This window comes from Brassica napus, chromosome C2 (assembly GCF_020379485.1).
Source record: "Brassica napus cultivar Da-Ae chromosome C2, Da-Ae, whole genome shotgun sequence".
Classification (NCBI taxonomy): Eukaryota; Viridiplantae; Streptophyta; class Magnoliopsida; order Brassicales; family Brassicaceae; genus Brassica; species Brassica napus.
In genome coordinates, this window is record NC_063445.1 from 31657117 (window position 1) to 31683717 (window position 26601).

Here is a 26601-nt window from a genome sequence, read left to right on the forward strand (position 1 = left end):
TTTGTTTATCTTTTTTCAGCTCCAAACTTTTATAGAGTTAGTATTACTATGGTATTTTGTTTTTCCTTTGTGATTGTGGAAGTTTTATGTTTAGATTATGTATTGCACTCTAATTTCTTTTTATTAGTTTGGTCATTTTATATTTTTAATAGTTAAATAAATATATAATTTGTAAATTAAATAATAGAAAATGGTAAAAAAAAAAATAACAAAAATTATGTTATTTTTAGTTATGAATAAATTAAATATGTAAAATTTATTTCTATTATTTTATTTATTTATTTATTCATATTGATTTTTAATAAACAATAAAATAGATTATCAAACTTCATACGATAATATTTAGTGCGAAAAAGATTAGATAGTGCACAATTAGAAAGTATTTGGCCAAATTGCAATAATCTAAAAGAAAAATGACCTAAAATATAAAAAAATACATGGATGACACATGTCGCAAAAACCCCCTGTCACTTGTCAGAAAAAATGAAAAAATCAACTTTATATATATAGATGTTTTGACTAAACATTTAAGTTTATATAGTACTCCCTCGGTTCCCAAATGTAAGATGTTTAGAAGAAATTTTATTTTTCAATATGTAAGATGTTTTCATATTTTTAGATAGCTTTAACTTTATCAAAATATGGGGAAAATCGCATTTTAAACTCTGAGAGTGTCATATTCTCGCACTTTAAACTAGGCATGGGCGTTCGGGTACCCGTTGGCGTTCGGGTACCCGTTGGCGTTCGGGTCGGGTTTTACGGGTTTTCGGGTTTAAGCTTCTAAGACCCATAGTAATTTTTTTTAATATGGGTCGGATTCGGATAATATCACTTCAGTTTGGGTTATAATTTGTATTGCATCCTAAAACCCGTAAAGTAGTCATATATCATTCGGGTTTTTTCGGTTCGGTTCGGATTATACTGAAGTATAATACCTGATAAAAAAAACTAAACTTAGAAAACATAATGAATAAACTGAATTATAAAGCATCTTAAACACAATGATCCTAAAGTAGCAACATTCCATAAGAATAAAACATCCAAATACATCAAATTCGAAAAAAACATCCAAAAGGACCGAAAATAGCAAGAAAAGAACAACAACAAAGTTTCTGTGACTTTGGCAAAACACATCAACTCGGAAAATAACAAGAAAGGAACAACAACAAAGTTTTAAAAAGACAAACACAAAAGCATATGATAATCTTTTGAGGACACGACCATTTGACAAACACAGTAGCACTTGATAAGCTTCTATTCCTGCCAAAACAGAATAACAACTACATTATAACAGAAACAAAATATTTGTAAACAGAAGAAGCAATGTATTCAATCAGAAAACTCAATCATAGACATTGTAAACTTCACAGCAAGAACAGACATTACCTTGTGAGTTGTGATAGTCCCGTGAATTCAATCAGCAAATTCTATTGAAAATACAGAAACAAGCAGGTCATTATAAACACATATATGAATCAACATAACTTGAACAAGCATATTGAAGACATACCTCTTTGAAGTTTCTCAAGTTCTTCAATTTCCTCAAGAATTTGTGCATTAGTAAGCACTCTTGACTCACATCGAATGTCCTCTTTTAGCCACTGCTCGGTACACATCAAAACCTCAATCATGTAGTGAGTAAGGCAGCTCCTAGAAGGGTCAATTAACCTCCAACTTGTACTGAAGGCACTCTCAGATGCAACAGAAGAAACTTGCAGGGCCAAAACATCTTTTGCAATCAGTGACATAACCGGAAACTTGGTACAGTTTCTCTTCCAGAAAGATAGAACATCGTATTCCACACCAAGCATCAAATCTGGATTCTCAACAGCTTCTTTCAAGTATATGTCAAGCTCATCACGTTTTTCTCTCACTCCTGTCTCACTTAGCTTCTTATACTTTCGGTCAATCCTCATGTAGCCTAAACCATCTTCAACCAAATCCAAAGTATCAGTTGATTGTTTTCCTTGTCGGCTACATTGAGAGGCTTGGGTGCTGGATTTTTTTGAATCATCAGAATCCCCTCTTTGACTCCTCCCATATCTCTCACTATACTCCTTGAACAAGCTACACAGAATCCTTATCACAGAGTCATACATTTCCTTGCCTTCCAAGCTGCCCTCTCCATAAAGCTCATCAAAACAAATGCTTGAAAGATCCATCTTCTTCGTCGGATCAAATACTGTCGCCACAATTAACATCTTGTTGATTTTTTGTAGCCCATCCCAATACTTGTCAAACTTCTTATACATCTCCACAGCCTTTGTCTTCATCTCATGATCTCTTCTATGGCTCAAATCCTGCAGGTTCGCGGCTATGGTTACAATCTCCCCGTAACACTTGAAAGCATTGAGAGATGTGGAAGCTGATACAACGACAGTGGAGTTGTAGAAGATGATCAAGAACCGGCTTAGTCTTTCTATTGCTTTCCAATCAATCATCTGAGGAGGACATGTTCTCTTTTTCCCTTTCTCCACTTCCAAAAAGTAATTGTTGTACAGCTTGTCCTCTTGCTCCATTTTATCAAAAGCAACTTGAAACTTCAGGGCTGTGCTCAACATAAGGTAAGTGGAGTTCCACCTAGTCGTGACATCTAATGGCAAGCTTCCTCTAGTAATTTTACCAGATTCTACCTTCTGATGACAGCCTATTTCCTGAAGCTCTAACATAGACCACAGCATTACGGACAGCCTCAACACTCTCACTAACATCAGCCATTCCATCCTTCACAATCAGGTTAATGATATGTGCACAACATCTCATATGCATGAACTCTCCATCTAAGACCACTGCATCTTCAGACTGTGAAGAAAACAGACTTTGAAATCTTCTTAAAGCAGAAGAATTAGCCGTTGCATTGTCTACGGTTACACAGAATACCTTGGATATTCCCCACTGAGCTAAGCAATCCAAGAGAACCTTAGATATTGTCTGACCTTTGTGATCAATGACGTGTTTGAACCCAAGGATAAGCTTCCTCAATCGCCAGCAATCATCAATGAAATGGGCAGTGAAAACCATGTAACTAGCACCTGTGATCAAGCCAAGAACAAAAGGAACAAAACAGAAGAAAAACTGAAATATCATTAGTCACAGACACTACTTACGTGTTACTTGAGCAGTCCAGATATCAGTAGTCACTGAAACTCTTTGTTTATTAGCTTTAAACCATTTTTTTATAGCAGTCTTCCTCTCCACATACAGCTCTACAATGTCTCTTGCTGATGTCCTCCTTGAAACAGGTCTGTCTAGATCCATCTACACACATAACATACAAAGTTAGATACCAATTTAAACAAAATCATTAAACAATGTATGAGTTATAAAACATAAGAGAAATCTAACCTTCTTACAGAAGTGTTTCCAAGCAACACTTTCTATGAAACATAATGGTAATTTCCCTATCACCATCATCTCATTTGTAGCTTCTCTGAAAGTGGTTGCACTGACTTTTGCATTCTTCACTGTTCCGTCTTCATCGATGTTAGTTTGAGTCGAACTTTGTCCCTCTATGAAAGACCTGAAGTATTTTCAGATACCGATATGCTTCAGCAAGTTGGAGGTTCCCGACCTTGTTGCGCAACAAAACGACTTCTTACAATAATGACAAAGGCATCTGTCACGATTCTCCTTTGTTCTTGTGAAATGGTTCAAAATTTTAGACCTTGTAGGAAGAACCCAAGGAGATTTCTTTTGTTGATATGTTTCTTCACTAGCTCCAGGTGATTCTTTACGTTTGCCTTTGCCTTTGCCTTTGCTTCTGCTATTTGGAGTCATGAACACTTCAACTTCATCACCTTCTACAGCTTTGTCATTGTCATTGTCAAGATTACCACGGTTTGGAGTTGAAGATGAATCCATCTGAAAAAAAAATTACAGTCAGAAGCATGCATGATCAAAAGAGAAAAAAATACATTCAATCGATTCAATTCAATAGATTCAATCATAACCCCAACAGAATCCCTTAACATTCAATCTATTTTAAATAACTCAAACTCAAACAGAACAAGTGAAGAAATCAGATTTCATCTAATGAACTCAAACCCTAATCGAATCACAGAACTAGATGAGAGGTTCCTTAGGTTATTTACATGGGATTGATTTCGCGAAAACGAAGAAGCTGGAAAGTGAGTGAATATTTGAAACATGAGAGCCTCTTTAGGTTTAATAGTAGAGATATGATCAGGGATTTCGAAAAGTAAAAGAAGATGAATAGCCTCTTGCATAATGCTTTTGCGTTGCCAAAGCATCGAAACTCAAAGACTCAAAGTCTCGAAAGGGGAAAGTGTCTCACGTGTGTTGTGTAATGTATACATATGCGTTATATGTTATATAGGTTCGGTTTACTTCGGGTTACCCATCGGTTCTCGGTTTAAACTGAACCGATCCCGAAACCCAATGTATCGCCATACTAAACCCGATCGGGTTTTTTAATAGATTCTAAACCGAACCGATCCCTTCGTTTCGGTTCGGGTCTGGGTTTCGGGTATTATACCCATGCCAACTTTAAACATTGAGCGTTTTTGACTAGCACTTTAAACTAGGCCTGGGCATTTCGGATATCGGTTCGGTTCGGTTTGGGTATTTCGGGTTTCGGGTAGTTCGGATAGGGACTAGAGGATCCATTTAGTACTTGACTTATTTTCGGTTCGGTTCGGTTCGGATAGTTTCGGGTTCGGTTCGGTTCAGATAGTAAATGTAGGAACCGGAAAATATCCAGAAAAAGTTCGGTTCTCATTTGGATCCGGTTCGGATAGTTCGGGTAGTTCGGATAATTTGGATAAAATATCGGTTATTTAGGGTAAAATATCAAATAATTATGATGATTTAGATAAAAAATTTGGATATTTTGGATTACTTTGGATATTTCGGATAAACCTATTCGGATAGTTTCGGGTAGTTTGGATACTTTATAATAATTTAGTTATCATCAACTATTTTCAGATACTTTTAATAGAATTTTAAATTAAAAATATATATTTAGTGATGTTATATGTATATATAATTAATATTTTTATATATTCGGATACCCGTTCGGTTCTCGGTTCGGTTCCGGTTCGGTTCGGTTATTTCGGATGTAAAAATATAGGAACCGTTCGGGTATTTGAGGGTATTAGTGCGGTTCCGGTTTCGGGTATTTCGGTTCTGTTCCGGTTCGGTTCTTCGGTTCCGGTTATTTTGCCCAGTCCTACTTTAAACGTTGAAAGTGACAATTTTATCATAACAAACCTCCAATGAGGTTTACTTGTTTGCCAAGTCAACTAGGTGATCTGTACTGTTCATTTTGTGATAATGTATCTGTTTTTTTTTTTAAATAATAATAATAAAATACATAGAAAATTTAAAAAAAAATCAAAAAAAAATTCAATTTTTTTTGAAAAATTCAAAAAATCTATAAATTCAAAAAAATATAAAAAATAACATTTCAAAATTAAAAATAAAATAAAATATTTTAAAAAAATTAATCCAATTATAAAATAATAAATATATATTCCTTCTGTTCCCGAAAGTAAGATTTTCTAAAGTATTCACGCTTATTAAGAACTCAATAAATGCTTACAATTTAATTTTTCTTTTACTTTATTATACACTTTCCAATAACTTTTCACCAATCAAATTTAATCAATTCAAATATTTTAATTTAATGTTTCTTAAAAGTATAAAAAAATACCTTAAACATATAGAAAATCTATCTTTGTTGAACAAATAAAAATCTAAAATGTCCTACTTTCAGGAACGGAGGGAGTATAATGTAATAACTTGAATGGTGATTCTAGATTCTGTTTTTTGGTTTTTGATTTTTTTTTTAATTTTCTATTTATTAATACTTAACTTATTAATTTTTTTTGAAACTATAAAAAATCTCATAAGCCACTTCAATTGTTTTTGACCTTAACTAAAATATTGTAAGTTAGTTTGAAATATAATTAAGAGATATAGAGGTATGCTTGTCGATTTGTATATGTTAGATTTTGGTGTGAGTGGAACTTCTTAGATAAGTAACATATATTTTAGTTTCTCTAAAGTTTGATTAGTAATTTATTTAATTTCAAACTTATTTACTATTTTTAAGAACTTCACTTATAAGTTAATTTCCTTTTAAACAAACTTAGAATTACTTAAATAAATATAATTGTAATATAATTTTTTTTTGAATTTTTAGTTTTTTTTTTTGAATTTTTCAAATTTTTTGAATTTTCTATGTATTTTATTTTATTTTTTGAAAAGGAAAAAAGAAAAAACCGACATGTCATCACAAAATAAACAGTACATGTCACCTAATTGACTTAGAAAACAAGTAAACCTCATTGGAGGTTTGTTATGATAAAAATGTCACTTTCAAGGTTTAAAGTGCTAGTCAAAAACGTTCAGTGTTTAAAGTGCGAGAATGTAACACTCTCGGAGTTTAAAATGCGATTTTCCCTCAAAATATACGTAACCAATCAAATTTTATAGTTTTTTTTTTTGACGAAATTCTTCTATTTAAAGCATGAGAATACAAAAAATACAAGCCATAGGCCTTAGTGTTTTTGATAGTTAGCCCAATAGTTAGAACCCACATAAATTTTAAAAAAGAACCCAATAAGAGATCGACTCAGGTAGTGATCGGCGGAGTAGTCGAAGAGGCACAAGGAGAAGTAAGTTTATAGCCAAGCTTGGATCATCTGAGAGGAGAGTTGAGGATTTGATTCACGCAGGGCTTGAATACGGTTACGAACCGTTCTGTCGATCGTGGAGAGGACGGAATCGGTTGAGCGAAAGATGAGACGGTGAATGCGGCCGTTTCGCTCGTACCAAATAGAGTAGATAACGAGCTGCCAGACAAGGAGGAGGAGGCGAGTCTTCCAGGAGGGTAGATGTATAGCTTGAAGTGTTGATAGGGTAGAAGTCCAGTCTGAAGCTGTTGGGTGGAAGTCACAACGAGCAGCAGAAGCAGACCAGAGGTTCCAGCTATAAGTACATTCAAAAAGAAAGTGATTGCGAGATTCAGTACCTCCGGAGCATAGAACACAAGAGGGATCAACTGCAAGGCCCCAAGAGAGAAGGTGATCGCGAGTTGGTAGACGATTCAAAACCACTAGCCAAGTTAAGAAGCTTTGCTTTGGGATGCCGCTACGATTCCAGACGATCCTTCCCCAAGGAACTTCCGGCTCGTGCCTTTGGAAGAGGTTGTAGATCCTTCCAGTTTTGAATTTTAGAAGCTCCTTATCCTCTATCTGCCAGTAAAATTCATCATCTGTGTCAGTAAGATGGAAAGTAGTCATAAAGGTTTGCACCAGCATTTGTTTATCCGAGCGTGGTGATCTGATTCTCCATTCTCCATTGTTGCAGATGTCAGCCAAAGTTGCGTTCAAAGGAACTCCCATAGTATTCAGATTGCGAGGAGACAAGAAGTCAGAGAGCTTCCCGTAAGGCGACCAGTTATCTGTCCAAAAATGAACTGAGGTACCTCTTCCTATTCTTACTTTGATCCAGTTGTAGGCAGAGGAAGCCGTTGTTAGTAGCTTGTTAGCGAACCATGAGAATCTAGGAGATGGGTTTTGCGTCCATAGATTGTTTAGGGAACCAGCTAGAATTTCGTTTTTGAACCAAGCCACCCAGATAGAACCAGCACAAGAGAATAGGAGCCATATGAGTTTTAGTGCACACGCCTTGTTCCATGCAGATAAGTCCCTGCAACCAAGTCCTCCCTCTTTTTTCGGGAGAGTGACAGTTTCCCACGCCACCCGCGCAGAGTGACTGCCATCAGCTGATCCGTGCCAAAGGAAAGCACTACATAAGGAGTTGATCTTTCGGATGCACTGTTTTGGGATGATGAAAGTAGATGTCCAGAAATTGGTGATGCCAGACACGACGGTGTTGAGAAGCAACAATCTGCCCGTAAACGAGAGGCTCCGAGCACTCCAGGTACTGACTTTCGACTTTATATGTTGGAGTAGAGGGGCGCAGTTGGAGATAGATAGTTTTCTGGAGCACAAGGGTACCCCTAGGTATCCTACAGGTAGCTGTCCAGCAGAAAGACCCGTTACAGTGACAATATTATCAACTTGAGCTTGTTGGAGACCAGAGGAGACGAATGATGTTTTCTGCAGACTTATCCGGAGGCCAGAGTGAAGGGCAAACTCTTCCAGTATCTGTAGGATCGCTTGAACAGATGAGAGTGAGCCATCAGTAAAGATCAGTAGGTCGTCCGCAAAGCAGAGGTGGGTGAGCTTAGTCGATTCACACTTTCTATGGTAGCCAAACCTGCCTTCTTCCGCTCCTTTATTTAGTAGTAGGGAGAGACAGTTCATTGCTATTACAAAGAGGTAAGGAGATAGAGGGTCTCCCTGGCGCAGCCCACGGGTCCCTTTGAAATAGCCTTGAACAGTCCCATTGAATCCCACTGTAAAACTTGGAGTACATACACAGGCACAAAGCCAATGCAGATAGATAGGAGGGAGATCAAAGGAAGAGAGGCAGATGAACAAGAAATCCCAGTTTAGTGTGTCAAATGCTTTTGCAATGTCGACCTTTAGAACAATGCGCGCGGGTCCCTTTTGAGAGTGGTAACCAGAGACTATTTCAGTAGCAAGGATAGTGTTCTCTACTAGTAGACGCCCTTGAACAAAAGCAGTTTGATTAGGGAGGATCAAGGCTGGAAGTAGCGGTTTCAGCTTGGCCACCAGAAGTTTGGAAATAACTTTATATAGTGTGTTGCAACAGGAGATGGGTCGGTAGTCAGTGATGGCTGAGGCACCGATTCTCTTGGGTATCAAAGATAAAATTGTTGCATTGACACTTGAAGGGAGGAACCCTGTTCTGAAGAAGGAGTGGATTGCCGCGGTAACTTCTTGGCCAATGAGGCACCATGCTGCTTTGAAGAAACCTGCGGTGAGCCCATATGGCCCTGGGGCTTTGTTGATGTTTAGTCTGAAGATGGTGGAGGTTATGTCTTCTGTAGTGGGTAAGGCAGCAAAGAGTTGAGCGTTCGTTTGAGAGCATCGGAAAGCAGTGAGTGATCGAAACCAGTTAGGGGTGGAGATGGAGTGAGGTTGAGCAGACGGTCCGAGTATACTCCTAAAGTGATTGACAGCTATCAGACCCATTGCCAAAGGATCTGAGATGCTTTCACCAGATGACAGGATGAAGAACCGGATGGAGTTACAAGCTGTTCTTACTTTCCAGATCCTGTGGAAGTATGAAGTGTTGAGGTCACCTTCTTTTAACCAGTTAATTCTCGATTTTTGTCTGAAGTAAGCCTCTTCAATTCCCCTTAGAAAGTCTAGCTTTTCCTGTATTTGCTATTCTTTGGCAAACCACTCTTGGGTAGGCGTTTGTAGGACACGGACCTGCACTTCATTTAACAAACGATTAGCAATAAGAACTCTCTCTTGAATTTTGGAAAAAATTGCATTGTTTAAAGTTTTTAGTGCACTCTTAATCTGTTTAAGTTTCCAACACAGGTCTCCAAGAACAGTTACTGCACTTCCGGCGATAATCCAAGCGTCTTCCACAGTGGACAAGAACTTCGGGTGTTTGGTGAGGTAATTAAAGAATTTGTAGGGCTTGGTTCCAGCGACAGGGAGGGGGTGGCGAGGTCAAGGGTACAGGGGGTGTGATCAGAGAAGTCATTGGCTAAGAACGTAGCTGAGCTGTTGGGGAAGGTAGATACCCAAGCTTGATTTACCAGTTGTCGATCAAGCTTTTTGGCAATAGGCTGAGAGGGTTGTTTGTTTGTCCAAGTATTGAAAACACCTTGATAACGAACATCAAAGATACCGAGTTGGTAGAGAATGTCGTTGAAGTCAATCATGTCTTGTGACAGGGTATTAACCAAGAGAGAGGAGTGTTCAGAGTGGTGAAGGATCTGGTTAAAATCTCCACCTAAAACCCATGGACTGGTATCAAGAGAGAGAGACTGGTGGAGGCGGATGAGATCAACCCAGAGGTCTAGCCTTTCAGCAGCCGTATTAAAGGCGTAGACAGCAGTGTAGATGAATTTTGTGGCGGGAGAGATAGATACTTCACAGGTTAAGGACTACGACGTCTGATCGATGACTCTAACAGAGGCCGGGTTTTTCCAGATAATGATGATTCTGCCGTCATCATCAGAGGCATGGTTGCTAGTAAATTGCCAACCATTGCAGAGAGAAGACATAGTAGTTAGCAGATTGGGCTCCTTTATGTGGGTTTCTAAAATAGCTCCAAAAATAGGACTATGTACATGAAGCCAATTCCTAAAAGGTAAATGCTTGTCCACATCATTAATACCGCAGACGTTCCAAAAAAAGAGTTTTATACTCATAGGGATGGATTTTGAACTTCCTCAGGCGGGGAGCCATCGGAAGAAGAAACAAAAGGCAAACCATTGCTAGTTTGAATTAGACAGAGGGAGGGTAGGGTGGTGGTAGGGGGGGCAAGGAAGAAGAAGCTAGCCAGGAGGGTGAAGTGGTATCAGTGTAGGCTAGGGGGAGAGAAACAAGAGGGGCATTAAACTCAGCAGCTTGCTGAATGGCAATGTAGGAGTTGGCTCTAGGAGCAAAAGGGGCAGCCAGGCCAACAACCACAGAGGAGTTAGCTCCAGAAGAAGAGAAAATCAGGGGAGAGTGATGGTTTTTTTGAGATGGAGGTGATTGATGATCAGTTTGAGTTTCAAGAGAAGGGATAAGGGGTAGTGGAAGTAAAGGTAATGAGGAAGGAACAGAGCCAAAGGAGAACAGAGGGCAGGGGGGAGGGGAAATGGGGAGGGGGTTTTGAGGGAGGGAGGGGGGCAAGTCTAGGAGAGGGGCAGAGGCAGAGATGGGAGTAGGAGCCGGAGGGTGAGGGGAGGATTCGAGGAGAGAAGGAGTCATTGGGTGGGAGGAGGGCCCGGAGGAGTCAATCTCTATCGGTCTTTCCATAGTAGCAACATGAGGGGAGTAGTCGTTCAGGTGAACAGCTGGAGCTTCGCTGTTTTTTTCCTTCGCAGGTTTTTCTTTGGCAGTAGGTGGTGCGTAGATGCAGTTTTTAACAATGTGACCAATCCTATTGCAGTGTGTGCAAGAAGGTGGTGTCCAAGGGTAGTCAATTTCAATAGGAATAATCTCACCGCTCTGGCGAACGAGCTCACCAGAAGAGGGTAAGGGGTTATCAAGATTGGCTTCAACCTTAACATGAGCTATGTTGAGGCAGGAGACATTTTTGGTGTAGTCGTCAGTTTCAATTGGTTCACCAACTAACCCCGCAGCAAGACTTAGTCCCTCCTTGGTGCGTAGATCAAAGGGCACTCCACGTAGGTGAGCCCACAAAGGGATTGATTTGATTTCAGGGTAGGATGATTCTGTGGAGGATCCCCACTGAGTGACATAGAACATGGATGTATCCACATACCAAAGTTTTTTCTCAAGAATTTTGCCTCTGATAAATTCATTCGGGACTCTGACCAGTAGTGAGTGTTTCAATGGTTGCAGGTGGATCTCTAGCTTGGAGCCTTTTCCCCACATGTAGTTTAGTACACTTTGAATGGGACCATAGTCTGGCATTTTCCCCAGAAAAGAGCAGACAATATACTATTTGTGGAGTGCAGCCCCTCTCTCAAAGACTGCATCGGGAACTAGAACACGAGGTTTCCCATCAGGGGAGACGGTAGTTGGAGCAAGGCGCTGAAGAGACCTATCAGCCAGGAGCCTAGTTTTCTGAGCATAGGTTTGAGGGGGCTTGGAAGAGTTTGGTTTAGGGACAGAGGGTTTGGTGGTGTGGTGGGAAGGAATTGGAGCTGGTTTAGGTTTGGTTTTGGAAGGGGTTTTAATGGGAGGATCTGACGCTGGCTTGGGTTGGGGGGGCAGTGAAAAAGAGGCGGAGGCAGAGTTTGTAGTGAGGGGAGAAGTACCTTTTGAGGGAAGAATAATTAGGTTTTCATTTTGGGGAAAATGAACAGTAACAGTTTCAGATCCAGAAATAGGATCTTCAGTAATAGGTAAATGGAGGGGGGGGATCTTCAGCATTTACCATAGTAGTATCAGAGGGAGGTGAGATAAGGGTGGAAGAAGGCACAAGAAGAGAAACAGAGGAAGTAATTGGAGGAACCAACACAGTAGTGGTTGAAGGAGAAAGAGATGGAAGGGTAGTTTTAAAAGGGGAGCCGGATGAAGGTAGTGGAGGAAACGAGAGAGGGTCAGGGGGTTCAGGGAGAGGGGGAAGTAGTCCACCGGAGGTAGACTGCAGAGGGTCGCCGTCGGAAGCACAACTGTTCAAAGAGAGCCAGGGGTTCTCTGTCTTCATTTTTCTTGTACTGTTTAACGTGTTTAAAATAATCAAATTTTATAGTTCTATTTTGTAATTGGTTGAATAGTTTTAATTTATAGTTTTAATAGTACTTTTTAGATAAGAATTATTTTAGTAAATATGTTTTATCTAGAACATCTTATATTTAGGAAGCTAGAGAGTAATACTTTTCGACGAGTGTCTGTCAAAGTATATCAACACCGTCCCATATCTATGGAGGATACTACTTATCAACCACCTCTACATTGAATGCAATAGTAAACTGGTCTTCTACGTTCATAATCTTTCATTTATTACACGTCAATGTACAACAGGGAAATATATCAACACCGTTCAATATCTATGGAGGATACTACTTTTCAACATCTATTGTGTACACACAAACGTTTTGATATTTAAAATTCACCTCCAGCAGATCAGTAAGTATAGAATCAAAAATCAAAGATCCACCGGTAAACATGCATATCTCACTAATTCCATGGTGGATTCCCAATGTCATCTCGCTTCCACGAAAGTCCAATTGTGACAAATCTGGTAGCACTGAATCTCCGCTTAGATAATGTAACACCTGTCTCGTAGTTGGTCTAACTTGTGGGTTAGAGTGAGAGCACAACAAACCTAGCTTCAAAATCATTTCAACCTCTAATTGGTCATATTCCGTCCTAGATTTGGATCCTTAGAATCCAAGATGTTTCCCTCATTACAAAAACCAAAAACCCAATCAACGAGGAAGACCCTCTCACCATTCTTATTATGAATCTTGACAGGACGTCTACCACACACCACTTAAAGTATTAGCACCCCAAATGAAAAAAATTGGTAGCGGTTGATAAACGGCGTTTTTGTAACCTTTGTTTTTAAATCGTTTATCGAGTCATAGTATGTGTTATCTATTCTATTAGTTATCTATCGAGTCTTTTCAGGTATTATGTTTATTTGGGGTAGAAGATTTCAAATTGAGTGCAAATAATGATCACCCACCAATCATTGAGCTCAAATTTTGACATGGGATAGAAAATTGAGTTAGTTTTCCATTGGGACCGGTTTGAGGTCAATCCAGGGGTTATATTGAAAGGTATGCACGTTTTACTGATAGCTGGTCTATTTGCCGGTTCAATACAAGACCTTTTTTGGGTTTTCTTTATTTTCTGTTTGGTTTAACTCAAATTTCGAACAGCACGAAAATCAGACCTATATCTCTTTCTTTTCAGCTATTGTTTAGGGTATGCTTTCTTTTTCATCTGATATTGTATTTGGAGATTCGGGGAGACGAATCTATATCTTTGAAGAAGATTTTTGAATCATGTTTTTGATTTTTAGTTTCATTATGCATTATTCTTCATTTTTATGTGTTTCTTATGATATGTCTGAGTAGTTCATTAATTAGGTTTAGGTTTTTTTTTTGAAACAAAACATGATGTGTATTATGTGAAGCCCAACTTATGGGTTTCGTAGCCCAAAATCTAATTGCACACTAAATCTGTAAGAGCAGCATTAACCAGAGCACCCCTAATGGGGTGCTTAATCACATTCTTATTATTAAGTAGGATTTAAGCATTTCATTAAGAAACTTGTATATTTTGATCCTCCAATGCAAGGTTCTTATTATGGGGTGCTTAAGAAAATAAAATATTAAATATTGTTTTTGTTAGATAAAATTTATTTATTACATAAAACATATTAAAAGATAACATTTTAAACATAGATTTAAAAAAAAACATTAAAATAAAGATTAGTACAATAAACGAGATTAATTTGAAAAAAACATGTGAGCTTATTGGTTGTCTTCATCACCTCCAAATTTACGCCATACATGTTCAACCAAATCACCTTTCAGTTGTTCATGCATTTGTCGATCACGAATTCTAGTTCGAACACCCATCATATTGGCGATATTTGTAGGGATATCTGTAGAATACGTGAGATCGACTTGTGAACTTCCATTGTCTTCTCCTTGTTGGAACTCGGAAACATCAAATTGAGTGTATCCATCTCGTTCGTCTTCTACTATCATATTATGGAGTATGATACATGCCCTCATAATCTTACCAATTTTGACTTTATCCCAAAAAAGTGCTGGATTTTTAACGATGGCAAAGCGAGCTTGCAAGACTCCAAAAGCACGCTCGACATCTTTTCGAACAGCTTCTTGATTTTAAGCAAATAAAACCGCTTTCGGTCCTGGTGGTATTGGAATAGATTGGATAAAAGTTGTCCATTTCGGATAAATACCATCGGTGAGATAGTAAGCCATACGATACTCTCTTCCATTAACAGAGAAGGTAACTTGCGGAGCTTGACCATTTATTATGTCATCAAAAACAGGTGAGCGATCAAGAACATTGATATCATTTAAGGTGCCTGGAGGTCCGAAAAAAACATGTCATATCCAGAGATCATATGAAGCAACCGCCTCTAATACGATTGTTGGTTTGCCCGAACCACGAGAATATTGTCCTTTCCAAGCAGTGGGACAATTCTTCCACTCCCAATGCATACAATCGATGCTTTCTATCATCCCGGGAAATCCACGATATTCTCCAATATCAAGTAGACGTTGAAGACCAGCCGGTGTTGGTCTTCGTAGGTATTCATCTCCGAACAAATAAATTATTCCCTCCATAAAATTCTCCACACATGACCGAGTTGTCGTTTCACCGAGCCGGAGGTATTCGTCGACCGCATCCGCCGCAGTACCATATGCCAAGACACGGATAGCTGCTGTACACTTTTGGAGTGCTGAGAGACCAAGCCTTCCAAGACCATCTCTCTTTTGGCGAAAGAAGTCAACTTCGTTCGAGAGTCGATCAACAATGTGCATGAAAAATGACTTGTTCATTCGAAAACGTCGTCGGAAATAATTTTCAGGATACGTTGGCGTTTCACTGAAATAATCATTTCATAAATGTTCATTGCCTTCTTCACGATTTCTTTCGATATAAAGTCGTTTTTTTCTTCTGCTACTTCGTACATCTTGATCACCAGCAATGAGAAGTTTTTCGAAGGCTTGATCAAAACGTTGATCAAAGATTTCATCAAATCTATCATCAAAAGCTTCATCTAAAAGGTTTGGAGAAGAAGAAGAAGCCATATGATTAGTGATTTTGGTTTGGTTAGAATGAGATAATGTGATCTTGGTTTGGTTTGGGTTTGGCGAAAGATGGTTTGGTGACAAGAGAGGAGATGGTTTGGTGAGAATGAGAGAGGAGATGGTTTGGTGAGAACTCGTGAAGAAACAACGAGATGCTGAGAATTTTGTTATAACAATGAGATGGTCTTGTGTTTGAATAACATCAAGAAGAGAGGAGATGGTCTTGTGTTTGTATAACAATGAGAAGAGAGGAGATGGTCTTGTGTTTGAAAGAAGCGTGTCTAATTTATACAAGTGAGTTACAAAATAAATAAACAATGATAAGTTTGTCCGTGACATATGCATACAAACAAGACACTACACATGCCTTAAACACTAGACATTTCACTTTTGCAGGTCTGTGACTTCACAAGACTACACAAGAAGCCTCCTCCACTCGTTACTGTCCGTGACTACAAGACTAGACAAGTCCTCTTTTAATCTGTGATCCTTCCACTTCCTATAGCTTCACGTGAAACCTTCACTCGTTCACCTGCAGTAGGACACATTAAACATTTCATAGAACATTTTACTCATTAAATAGAAACAGAGGCATACATGATTAAAATCACTAAGAGAACATTTTACTCATTAAATAGAAACAGAGGCATATATGATTAAAACCGAAACTTAAGCAACACAAGCAACACAAGAAACACAAGCAACAGAAAATACGAAAAACAGAGACTTATTTTAATTATACCCTAACTCATTAATCAGTTTCTTCTTCAAAGTTTCTTCATAATCCGCGAGTGGTCCTTCTTTAGCAATGAGAGTCTCCAAAAGCTTGATCTTAGACAGCTCTTTCTTCATAGTCAAATCCTCCTTCTTCAGACTCCACATTGTCTGAAACTCTTCGTAGTTCTTTGCATCACCAATTGGCTTCTTATAACGAGCTTTTGCTGCCTTAACTCTAGGGGGACGAGTTGTTGATTCATCACCAGAGTCTACATCAATTGCTTTAGAGCTTGCAGAGTGAGAAACATCCATACTCTTCCTCTTTTTAGAGCTTCCCTCAGCTTTAGCCGTAGACAACTCACTCCACTTTTGGTCATTGCGCAACTCTTTCCTAGCATGCTCAAGCGTGAATTTTTTGTTATAATTGGTGAAGAAGATTTCGTGGGCCAGTTTGAGAACATCAGTTTCATTTTGCCCACTGGTTCTCTCTCTGGTCGCAGCTTCAAAAGCTCCACAAAACTTGCAAACGAGGTCATTTATCTTCTGCCAACGATTCTTACAGTGAGCTGCCTCTCGCTTTTCACACCCAACAAGCTTAGGACTAGCGTTGTAGTACGCAGCAATTCTTTTCCAGAATGCAATAGACCTCTGTTCATTCCCTACTACTGCATCTTTGCTCGTGTTTAACCACGAGCTGATGAGCACAACATCGTCAGTTGGAGACCATGTCCTCCTCTCCTTACGGCTGCCTTGAGTCTCTTCACCAATGTTCGAATCGTGCGTGGCTTGACTAGCAAAGAAGGGAAGTTGTGACTCGGGTACATTACCAAAGATAACTTTCTGTTGCGCCAAAAGGTTTGTCTTGAGTTAAAAGAACTTATGTGGTTCGACATGGCAAAGGATCGTGTGTCTCTTCCGTCTCGAACCTCAGATGTTTCCTCATTGGCTGACAGCCTAATGACATCTCATGCGTACAAAAAGGTGAGATCACAAAGGTTTAGACGATTTGAAGTTTTCGAGCGTATCAGTGCAAATGGATGTCAGGTGCATCTATGGTGGACTTGCACAAACCCAATTTGTTCAACAACAAACCTAAGTATCCATTTTGGTGACGATGATGAAGAGCCAGATTTGTGGGCGAATCTTTTCTCACCCACAGGGACTGATGCAGCGCACGCATCGAAACGCATCGAAATGGACCATGAGCTTGGTATGGTTTCATGTGTTAATAAAGTATTTATTTTATTGAACAATTGTATCAGTTTTACGGATACGTACAAATCCTCTTAGATTAGAATGTAGAGATACAAGTATGATCTAGTTAGCTTAGTATAAATAGCTTGTTATATAGCTTTGTAAAGTAACTATTGATATATTGAACAAGAAAAAAAAAACCCTAGAACTTTAGTTCTTCTTTTCTTAGTCTTCGGTAATTTTTGGAATCAACGATTATCAAGCACCTTCGTTTTTTTTTTCTTTTTTTTTGTCAACGATCAAAAACCTTCGTTTAAACGGTCATTTTTAATTAGGAATCAACGATCATCAAATTTTCGTAGAGCGGATATTCTTTTTGGAATCAACTAACTTCGAGCCTATCCAGCGTGACGATGCACCATAGTTCGAAGAAATATTTCTTCTTTTGAGAATAAAGTTTAAAAATATAGGTTGATAAGTAGTGGTATTAATATGAAAAATCGACTTGGATCAGAATCATAAAACTATATTCATATATTGTTTTGGTTATTTGAATATGTCCAATAATTATGATCTAAAAACAAATAGCAAATTTTAACATTAATAACATCCTAAGAGCATGATTATTGCAAAAACCCATATTAGGGGTTCTTATTATTTTTTTAATGCTTTTAAGTATAAAAAGTGACTTAAGAGACAAAATTATAAAACTTGACACACAATCAACCAAGGATCAAGGCATTCATCACAATGAGTTGACAAGCATAAGAAACATTACAAGTCTATAGGATGCTGAGGCATGAGACAAAGTTGCAAGCGTTATACATTTCCCATTGCGTTCAAAGATCAACAACATCAACTAACACATTACAGCAGAAGCGATATGTCATGGCAAAACAAAATAGCATCCTTGTATCACATATTACTACACCAGTACGCTTTTCTCCAGATAGAGTTCCCATGAGCATCCGCTGTAACTCTTTCTCTGGTGCCATTTAGGTCTGTTGATGATGTTGGCTCGTGCCCAAGAGGCTGTGCTTCTGTAATGGCACACTCTACAAATATAGAATCCAGCTGATCCACAATAGTTGTTTCTTGGATTCGACGCCTGTAAAGCTTACGGGTACGGTTTAGTATATGAAGTACAGCCTCATCTCCTCTTTGTGTTCTCATCGTCATCACTACCTGTTGAGAACAAAAAGGGTCAATAATGCAGATCGTACACATAAAGTGAACAATGTTGCCAAAATGCTAGGCATCTCAAAATCATGACTTCTACTCACAACCAATCCCAAAATTCAACAAGTATGATACTTTTACATTCTGAAAGTCTAGAAACAGAGTTGCTCAACCAAAACTAGCAATATAACTATATTTAAACTACCAAGATCCAGCAGAACAAAAGAGGACAGATCTTGCTCTCTGTTGAGAAAGAAAAGCCTCTGCAACATAAAACCAAATTGATTTCTTCTCATCCCTAAACAAAGTGAAACCTCATGTAAAGCAAGAGATAAACGATGAATCAATTCTCAAACTACCACTAGCCAAAGTTTTTGAGTCAAGTAAAGACATTTCATGATAAGAGTACAGACATTTTGTTTACCATTCTGTCAATTTCATCATGCATATTAACACAGAACAACACATTCACTATAACAGATGTCAATAATGTAAAGCTACCTCCTTCTTGGTTTGGGGATTATTCTCAGCTAATTGAGCAGCAAACTTTCTGAAACAAAAAAAAAAATAATCAATAATTAAAATCTCCAAATCAAAAGAAGACTGAAAGAGGATGCAATGAAGTCGTTACTGACCTAGTGATTGGTCGATGCACTGGAACAGGTGGTGGAATCTTCTTGTTACACATCACATTCTTCCTGAAAAAAAAAATCAGAGAGAATAAAAATTAGTTCTTTAGAACAAATGAACACAGTTTTGTAAAAAGGGTCTGTTTATAAACTTACTCAAACAACGGTCGCTTGTTGACAGCACAAGGATAAACCGGAGCTCCGATGATGTTCTTGTTTATGTTACTGAGTGCTCTTCGTGTCTGCCCATTCGCCGGATTCACCTTTCCTCCACGTAAACCACCTTCATTAACAACAAGTCACTTAAGTCAATCAAAAACAGAACCAAACCAAAAGATTAGTGTTTCGTGTTTGAATACAATCATACCTTGTGGGTTCATGGGTCCGATAACTCCGTGTTTGTTCTCGTCTGATCCACCCATCTGAGGATGATCACGCAGACAAATAAAAAATTGGGTCTTTGATGCGATTAAATAATCTGATCAAAGACTTGAACAAGAATCATAAAACCCAGAAGAAATCAACGTGGAGATGAAAAGGAGGATACCGAGACCAAACTTTTTTCTTCCCCTTCAAACTGATTTTTTCTCCCCTCGTTTTCTCCTCCCAAAACACTACGAAAGCAACGCGTGGCATCAAGAGGCGTTTCTTCTGTCGCCTAAATAAGATACGTTGCTTACACTAATTACCTTTTTTCTTTTTTTTTAATACCTTATTAAATTAAAAACCCCTTATAAGATCCTGCGATAAAGATGGCCTAATATCATTTGATAGCATAGCTAGATTTTTAAAATAGTATCAAAAAATTCAGGACTGCTGGATCTGAGTACTGCTCTATAAAACATTGGTTTTGGTTTTCAAAATTTTAAAAGCATTTTATATAAACATATGCCTCCAAACTATGCAAATTTATTTTATAAAAGTTCTTAAAAAATGTTTATAGCTATAAGATATTAGATTCGATCTTGAGAAGATGAAACCAACGATATACTTTGGTGATTAGATCAGTCAAAATATTAACCATGGAGTTTTTTAGGAAGCTACCTAAAACAAATACAGATCCACTATACACATATATATAAAAAAATTTGCTAGAGAAGAAGCTCTTAAATTTCCAGGTCTTGTTAAAAGTTAAAAAAAATACATGGAAAGTTCCTCCAATAAGACCCGCTTGTCTTGAAAGAATGTCTGTGTGCTAATTAATGTGTGTTATCTCATGGAATTGGGCCGAAAAAGCTTTGGCCGTGAACCGAAGTCCAACTTGTCTTATGTGTGTGCCAATGTGTGTTATCTCATGGAATCAACAGTTTTGTAGTCATGTTGTCGTCTCCTGCGGCACCTGAACTGAGGTTTACTATCTGAGAATTTCGCATCACCAGACATCTCCACAGTTGAATCTGCTCCAGATCCAATCCAAAACAAAACACCAATAATCACCAAGCAAAACACACTAATAAATAAGATACAAATACATACAAAAGAAGTAGCTAACATGACAAAACCCAACTCCACAATGTATCATATCTATAGTCCACTAAAGAACTCTGCAAGCTTTTAGCTTGAAATATAATTTTGATAGTTCCACCATTTTTATCACTCTTTTTTTAACTTTCCTATGTTTTGCAGCATCCATAAAGCTAGAGGCTCACTGAATTTGAAGAAGATTCACATTAGATACTGAATCAGAGACAATCCAATCTAAATTTTCAGTCTGTATCACATGATCTAACCAATAAGCATCAATTCTCAATCTTCATTGCAAAAGAAGATTCACTCACAGTTGATACCATAATTCTCAAGATCAAACACTAGTTTTTTAAAGTTTCGAGCGTTTACCTCCCCAAAACAATGGCTTCACGTCTTCTTCTTCATCATCGTACTCATCACCATAACCAAACTCAACATCTCCTCTGTACCCAGGCTCACTCCCGTACCCAGATTCGTTCCCCATCGGGTCGACACCAACGGGGAACCCAAACCCGGAAGCTTCCTTCTCTCCGCCGGAATCCCGCCGCTCTTGCCGCGATCTCCGTGCCTCGCTCACATCGGAAGCCCAATTCGCTTCGCTAAACAGCTCACCGCTCGAATCCGTACCGACAGCAAACGGAAAATCAGAGCAAGTCCCGTGAGCTCCGATGGAGCAGCATCTCAGAGTCCCGCTCCGATCGCTACTCCGACCAGACACCGATCTAGAATTGCGACGCCGGCGCTTCCTCGCTACTAAGCGGAAACTCCCCTTACTGTTGCAATTGGAAGCTGAGAGCTTGTCTTCGTCGGCGAGAGAGAGACGGCTCATAGCTTCGATGGAGAAAGAAGTGGTGGAGCGATCGGAGAAGCAAGGGCGTTTGGTGGAGATGGAGCCGCCGTAAGGGCTCTGTGACTGGGGCTGTTCAGATGGGTCTAGGGTTTTGGAGCGGTGAAATGGACGCCATGAGAGGAGCTGTAAGGTGCAAGATTCGATCGAGTTTCGTGATGATTCAAGATGTTTCTGTGACATTTCTTGTTAAAGCCTGGAACTTTCCAGATGAGTGAAACAAGAACCTTCAAAAAGATCCGATCTTTGGGAGTGGATCTGTGCTTTTCTTTTTTATTCACAGGCTGTTTGTTGGAGAGAATCTTTTTGGGTTTCAAGAGAGCTTTGATTTGTAATTGAGCAAACAAGAAGCCATACACATCCCACCTAAAGTAACCGGGGCAGAAACTAGTGTTTTTTTCTCTTCCTGTTTTTTTATTTATTTCCCAAAAAAGCTCTATGATCCACATGTATTTATCCATAACCCGAATTCTACAGAGAAAATAACTACCATAGCACTAAAAATTTTTTTTGTCACAAATATAACATCTAAGAATAAAAATATTCAAAATAACATTTAATGTTTTCTCAAAAGAGATAATATACACTTATATTCCAATGGTAAATTAATTTAAACATTAGGGTTTAGAGTCAACGGGTGGAGTTTAGGATTTAGGATTTAAGATTTACGGTTTAGGGTTTAGGGTTTAGAGTTTAGGGGTGGAGTTTAGGGTTTAGGATTTAGAGTTAAGGGGTGGGGTTTAGGGTTTATGATTTATGATTTAGGGTTTAGAGTTTATGGTTTAGAGTTTAAAGTTGGGGAGTGGAGTTTTGAGATAAGATTTCAAATTTTAAAAAATAAAAAAAAATTAAATTTTTCAAACGATAAAATGTTATTTTGGTCATTTTAGTTTTTGAGTGCTATTTTTGTAACATAAATTTAGAAAATTGCTATTTTAGAGATTTGTCCAATTCTATACAATTTGTTTTACAGAAAAATGCAATGATAATGTGTACGGTGCTTTCCGTTGTTGATAATCTTATAATATATACTTTCTTTTGTCCACGATACTATATAGTACATGTATCAGTGTTTTTTTTATTTTTATTTGTCAACACCGATTAGTGTATTTCTTAGGATTTATTTATGAAATTTGATGTTAGGAGTTTTCAAGGCTCTTAAGACAAATGTTGTAGTATAGTGATTGTCGAACCAGTTCTGAGGGATATCAAAGCACTGAGAATGCAAGTACTCACTTAATCTAAGTGCAACCAATGATTTAGATGAGTTTTAAACTACTACTAATACTAGAAAGCAATAACAAAATGATACTTTCTTGACTAAGGGAAAAGATAACTCATGGGCATAGGGATTAGACCTTGGGTGATCAAGTATCGAACTAATGATGGCAAATGATCAATCAAACTATCAACCTTAAGCCTAGACACAATTCTAAGCAAGCTCTATGTCTAGATAAATGCTCATTTGCTAACATATCTCAAACATCAAATGTCTTTGGTTGAATAATATGAAAACAATCATTACTAACAAGTCTATTAGCTATCTTAGCACCTTTAACAACAAATGTCTTTGGCAAAGTATACTAAAAGCCTACGAGAGTTGTCTCAGGCATTTCAGCAAACACCTTTCGGGTGGGAAATGCCTATTGATCAACTTTTGAGTGGCCAACTCAGAAGATGCATTAGGAATACTCTACTAGCAAGGAACAAGAATGATCTACACTAAAACATCCTAGAACTAACCTAATCACCCTTAATCTCCCTAACCCATGAATTCAAAAGGTGATTACTCACTAATCTCCATGATTCCTCTTAAACCCATATTGGATTTCAGATTAATCATTCAGAGAAAATACAGATAATAGAATAGAAATCAACAGTAGAACATGTGATCAATGAATCAAAGAGATCCCCTTTTTCAAGGTTTTTGGTGGTTTTCTTCAGAACAAAGATAGATCTGCCTCCTGGTGGCTTACAGAGTATTAAAACATAGGTTTAGAAAATAAAAACGTGCATCATGAAATGACCAAAAGGCCCTTGAGAAATCATAAGTTCGAGCAGAAATAAGACGCGGAGCGACCTCCGCTCGTCGCTCCGAGTAGTCGCTCCACACTTCGGGAGCGACCTCGCTGTGTCGCTGCGAGAGGTCGCTCCGGACTCGTTCTCGCCTCGCGTTCCGAGTGATGAAAATGCGAGCGACCTCCGCTCGTCGCTCCGAGTAGTCGCTCCATGCTTCGGGAGCGACCTCGCTGTGTCGCTGCGAGAGGTCGCTCGGGCTCCATTGTGTTGTCGTCATGCGATAGAAATGCGAGCGACCTCGGGGTGTCACTCTGGCCAAGTCGCTCTGGGCTTCGGGAGCGACCTGGAGTGGTCGCTCTGATAGGTCGCTCCGGGTCAGTTCTCAGCTTCCACCGGGATGAAATGGCGAGCGACTTCTCCGCATCGCTCTGGTAAGGTCGCTCTGAAAAGGCAGGTCAGAGCGACTTGCTGGTGTCGCTCCGGGAAGTCGCTCCCAACGCTCTGCTCGTCCAATGATCATCTTTACACCTCTTTCGAGCTCCAAACACACCCAAATGTCTCCGAGAACTCCATGTGGTACTCCAATACCTGATAAAGACTTATGTATGCAAAATGCAACCTAAACATGGCTAAATCCTAGTCTATATGATCAAAATGCACATGGATGAATGGATAAGATAATGGAAATATACAAGATATCAACTCCCCCAAACTTGTTCTTTTACTTGTCCACAAGTGAACTTTCTAGAACTCATAGGGAGAGAGGTTTGAAGGTGGGAGCTCATAGCCAAAAGAAACACAACTAGTACTCGATTCAACATCTAATCCAGCACGAGCACACTCTCTTATTACACTCTAGCTTCTCTAGGTCTATCTGAACTCTTTTCATCCCTACACTCATCATCATGCATCCACACATTCAAATCAACCAACTCTCACATTCATTAAGCACAAAACATCAGGTGAATTCTTGCAAATGGTAAGTTGGTCCAAGTCATTTGGTTGGGTGAGGGAAGACTTTTATTCAAGTGATTCAAGAGGTTCGAAACATAAAATCTTTAAGGTGGTTTACTCTCGAAACAAGTAGCCTTGACATTGCACATAATATATCTAAGAAAGGGATCAATTCATGCATACAATGCTCAATCTCCATTGTTCTACCCTTTTCCCAAACATACAATTACACAATCATTCTCAAATGCCAAACCCAACTCACATCTCTCACCAAAAGATCCTAAGAACATTAACTCCTTCTCTTTGAAATCTACAAGGGATTTTTCACAACCTCAAAACATTACTTAGCTCCTAACAACTTTGCTAGCCCCCTTTTTCTTTCTTTTCGTTTCTTTTCATATTTTATTTTCTTTTTTTTTTTTTTTTTTTAGATGGGGGCCAAGACTTTTCATAACTTGAGCTAGAGGTTTTTCTACTTATCCCAATAAGACAATTCACTTAAACACAAAGAGTCATTTCTTTTCCTTTTTCATTGCTCCCAAATCATAATCACAACTCTCACCTCTCACCTATAGCTAGACAATAGAGTGCCCAATCTAGCAAGAATGAAGATCAAGCATTGTCGTTCCCGATACTCTCAACATTATGCACATGTAAGACTTTCCGAAGAAGGCCTCACTCATCAAACAATGAAAGCTTAAAAGGAGGGAAAGGTTTTGGGAGTGGTCTACCACTAGAGTTTGTCAGAATAAGATTGGCATAAAGGATGTGACAACTCAGGTATGTATAGCCATGACTCAGTACACAAGGGACCATGAGCAAGAAGCATTTAAGTTCGTTTAGTTCAAATAAGGTTGTAGTTGGCTTCAAAGACTGAGTTTCAGCAATCAACAAGTTTCAGGAAGAGTCTTCAAGGCTCGAAGCATACAAGTGTTTTTGAGAGGTGCATAAGCTATTCAGGTGCAAAGTAATGTTCTTTACAAGGCATTTCAAATCATTGCTCCCAATGCAAGTAAATGCAACCTATATGCTCTAGACTCTCCTAGAAATGCCAATGATGCAAACTTAATGAATTTTTTTTTTTATGCAAATATATATGTATAATGCAATGCATGAGACTCAAAATCATCAAAGCAAACGTGATCAAATACTTGGTACCTCCCCAAACCTCCCCCAAACTTAATGACACAGTCTCTGTGTTGTCAAGGAGAGAGAGATACCCAAAAAGAGTAAACTAATATGCAAAAACGAAATGGTATATACAAAGGAAAGTAGTGGGTTACCTTCTATGGAGAATGAGTAGAGGGAGATGCTCCCTCCTCGTCGTCCTCAGGTGGTAACTCTTCAAGGTGCTCATCAGTAAGAGTGCCCATCTCTTCAATGTAGAAGGCTTGCCCGAACACAGTTGGTTTCTTCATTTTCTCCTTGATGTCAAAGTGGAGAACATGCCCTTTACCCAAATGGAGATCAATCGTTCTCTCTTTCACCTTAACAATTGCTCCTGCTGTAGCTAAGAATGGCCTTCCAAGAATCAATGGGTCCTGAGCCTCCTCACCCATCTCAAGCACCACAAAATCTGTAGGTATCTCATACCTTCCAATCTTCACAGGTAGGTCCTCTAAGATACCCACAGGGTACTTCACTGAACGATCAGCTGATGTTAGGAGTTTTCAAGGCTCCTAAGACAAATGTTGTAGTATAGTGATTGTCGAACCAGTTCTGAGGGATATCAAAGCACTGAGAATGCAAGTACTCACTTAATCTAAGTGCAACCAATGATTTAGATGAGTTTTAAACTACTACTAATACTAGAAAGCAATAACAAAATGATACTTTCTTGACTAAGGGAAAAGAGAACTCATGGGCATAGGGATTAGACCTTGGGTGATCAAGTATCGAACTAAGGATGGCAAATGATCAATCAAACTATCAACCTTAAGCCTAGACACAATTCTAAGCAAGCTCTATGTCTAGATAAATGCTCATTTGCTAACATATCTCAAACATCAAATGTCTTTGGTTGAATAATATGAAAGCAATCATTACTAACAAGTCTATTAGCTATCTTAGCACCTTTAACAACAAATGTCTTTGGCAAAGTATACTAAAAGCCTAGGAGAGTTGTCTCAGGCATTTCATCAAACACCTTTCGGGTGGGAAATGCCTATTGATCAACTTTTGAGTGGCCAACTCAGAAGATGCATTAGGAATACTCTACTAGCAAGGAACAAGAATGATCTACACTAAAACATCCTAGA

At 38.7% G+C, this 26601-nt stretch overlaps 3 protein-coding genes across 3 annotated transcripts; all 3 read right to left on the bottom strand.

The window, feature by feature from the left end:
* Positions 1-16069: 16069 nt before the first annotated feature.
* On the bottom strand, positions 16070-17244 carry LOC106378328 (glutathione S-transferase T3-like). Its single transcript, XM_013818475.1, has 3 exons — positions 17126-17244; positions 16981-17008; positions 16070-16894 (listed from the first exon to the last, which is right to left on the bottom strand). The coding sequence occupies exons 1-3, from the start codon at positions 17242-17244 to the stop codon at positions 16070-16072; spliced, it is 972 nt and encodes a 323-aa protein (XP_013673929.1).
* A 706-nt stretch (positions 17245-17950) lies between these two features.
* Positions 17951-19719, bottom strand: LOC106381624 (cyclin-B2-4). Its single transcript, XM_013821549.3, has 6 exons — positions 19604-19719; positions 19424-19478; positions 19213-19339; positions 19063-19125; positions 18929-18977; positions 17951-18433 (listed from the first exon to the last, which is right to left on the bottom strand). Exons 2-6 carry the CDS (start codon positions 19476-19478, stop codon positions 18164-18166), a joined length of 564 nt encoding a protein of 187 aa, XP_013677003.1. The 5' UTR covers positions 19604-19719; the 3' UTR covers positions 17951-18163.
* Positions 19720-20030: 311 nt separating this feature from the next.
* Positions 20031-21791, bottom strand: LOC106381625. The gene is made up of 2 exons (XM_013821551.3): positions 20893-21791; positions 20031-20453 (listed from the first exon to the last, which is right to left on the bottom strand). Exons 1-2 carry the CDS (start codon positions 21551-21553, stop codon positions 20344-20346), a joined length of 771 nt encoding a protein of 256 aa, XP_013677005.1. The 5' UTR covers positions 21554-21791; the 3' UTR covers positions 20031-20343.
* Between the last annotated feature and the right edge of the window lie 4810 nt (positions 21792-26601).

Excerpts from the sequence above, each read along its gene's own strand:
- LOC106381624 (XM_013821549.3), bottom strand. The coding sequence starts at position 19,478 with ATGGGTGGATCAGACGAGAACAAACACGGAGTTATCGGACCCATGAAC. Across the intron at positions 19,126-19,212 it reads AACAAGCGACCGTTGTTTGA|GAAGAATGTGATGTGTAACA; the intron begins GTAAGTTTATAA and ends TTTTTTTTTCAG. Across the intron at positions 18,434-18,928 it reads ATCCCCAAACCAAGAAGGAG|GTAGTGATGACGATGAGAAC; the intron begins GTAGCTTTACAT and ends TGTTCTCAACAG.
- LOC106378328 (XM_013818475.1), bottom strand. The coding sequence starts at position 17,244 with ATGCGTTTCGATGCGTGCGCTGCATCAGTCCCTGTGGGTGAGAAAAGA. Across the intron at positions 17,009-17,125 it reads TTTGTTGTTGAACAAATTGG|GCTGTCAGCCAATGAGGAAA; the intron begins GTTTGTGCAAGT and ends AGATGTCATTAG. Across the intron at positions 16,895-16,980 it reads CCAATGAGGAAACATCTGAG|AAAGTTATCTTTGGTAATGT; the intron begins GTTCGAGACGGA and ends TTGGCGCAACAG.
- LOC106381625 (XM_013821551.3), bottom strand. The coding sequence starts at position 21,553 with ATGTCACAGAAACATCTTGAATCATCACGAAACTCGATCGAATCTTGC. Across the intron at positions 20,454-20,892 it reads GAAGCCATTGTTTTGGGGAG|ATTCAACTGTGGAGATGTCT; the intron begins GTAAACGCTCGA and ends GATCTGGAGCAG.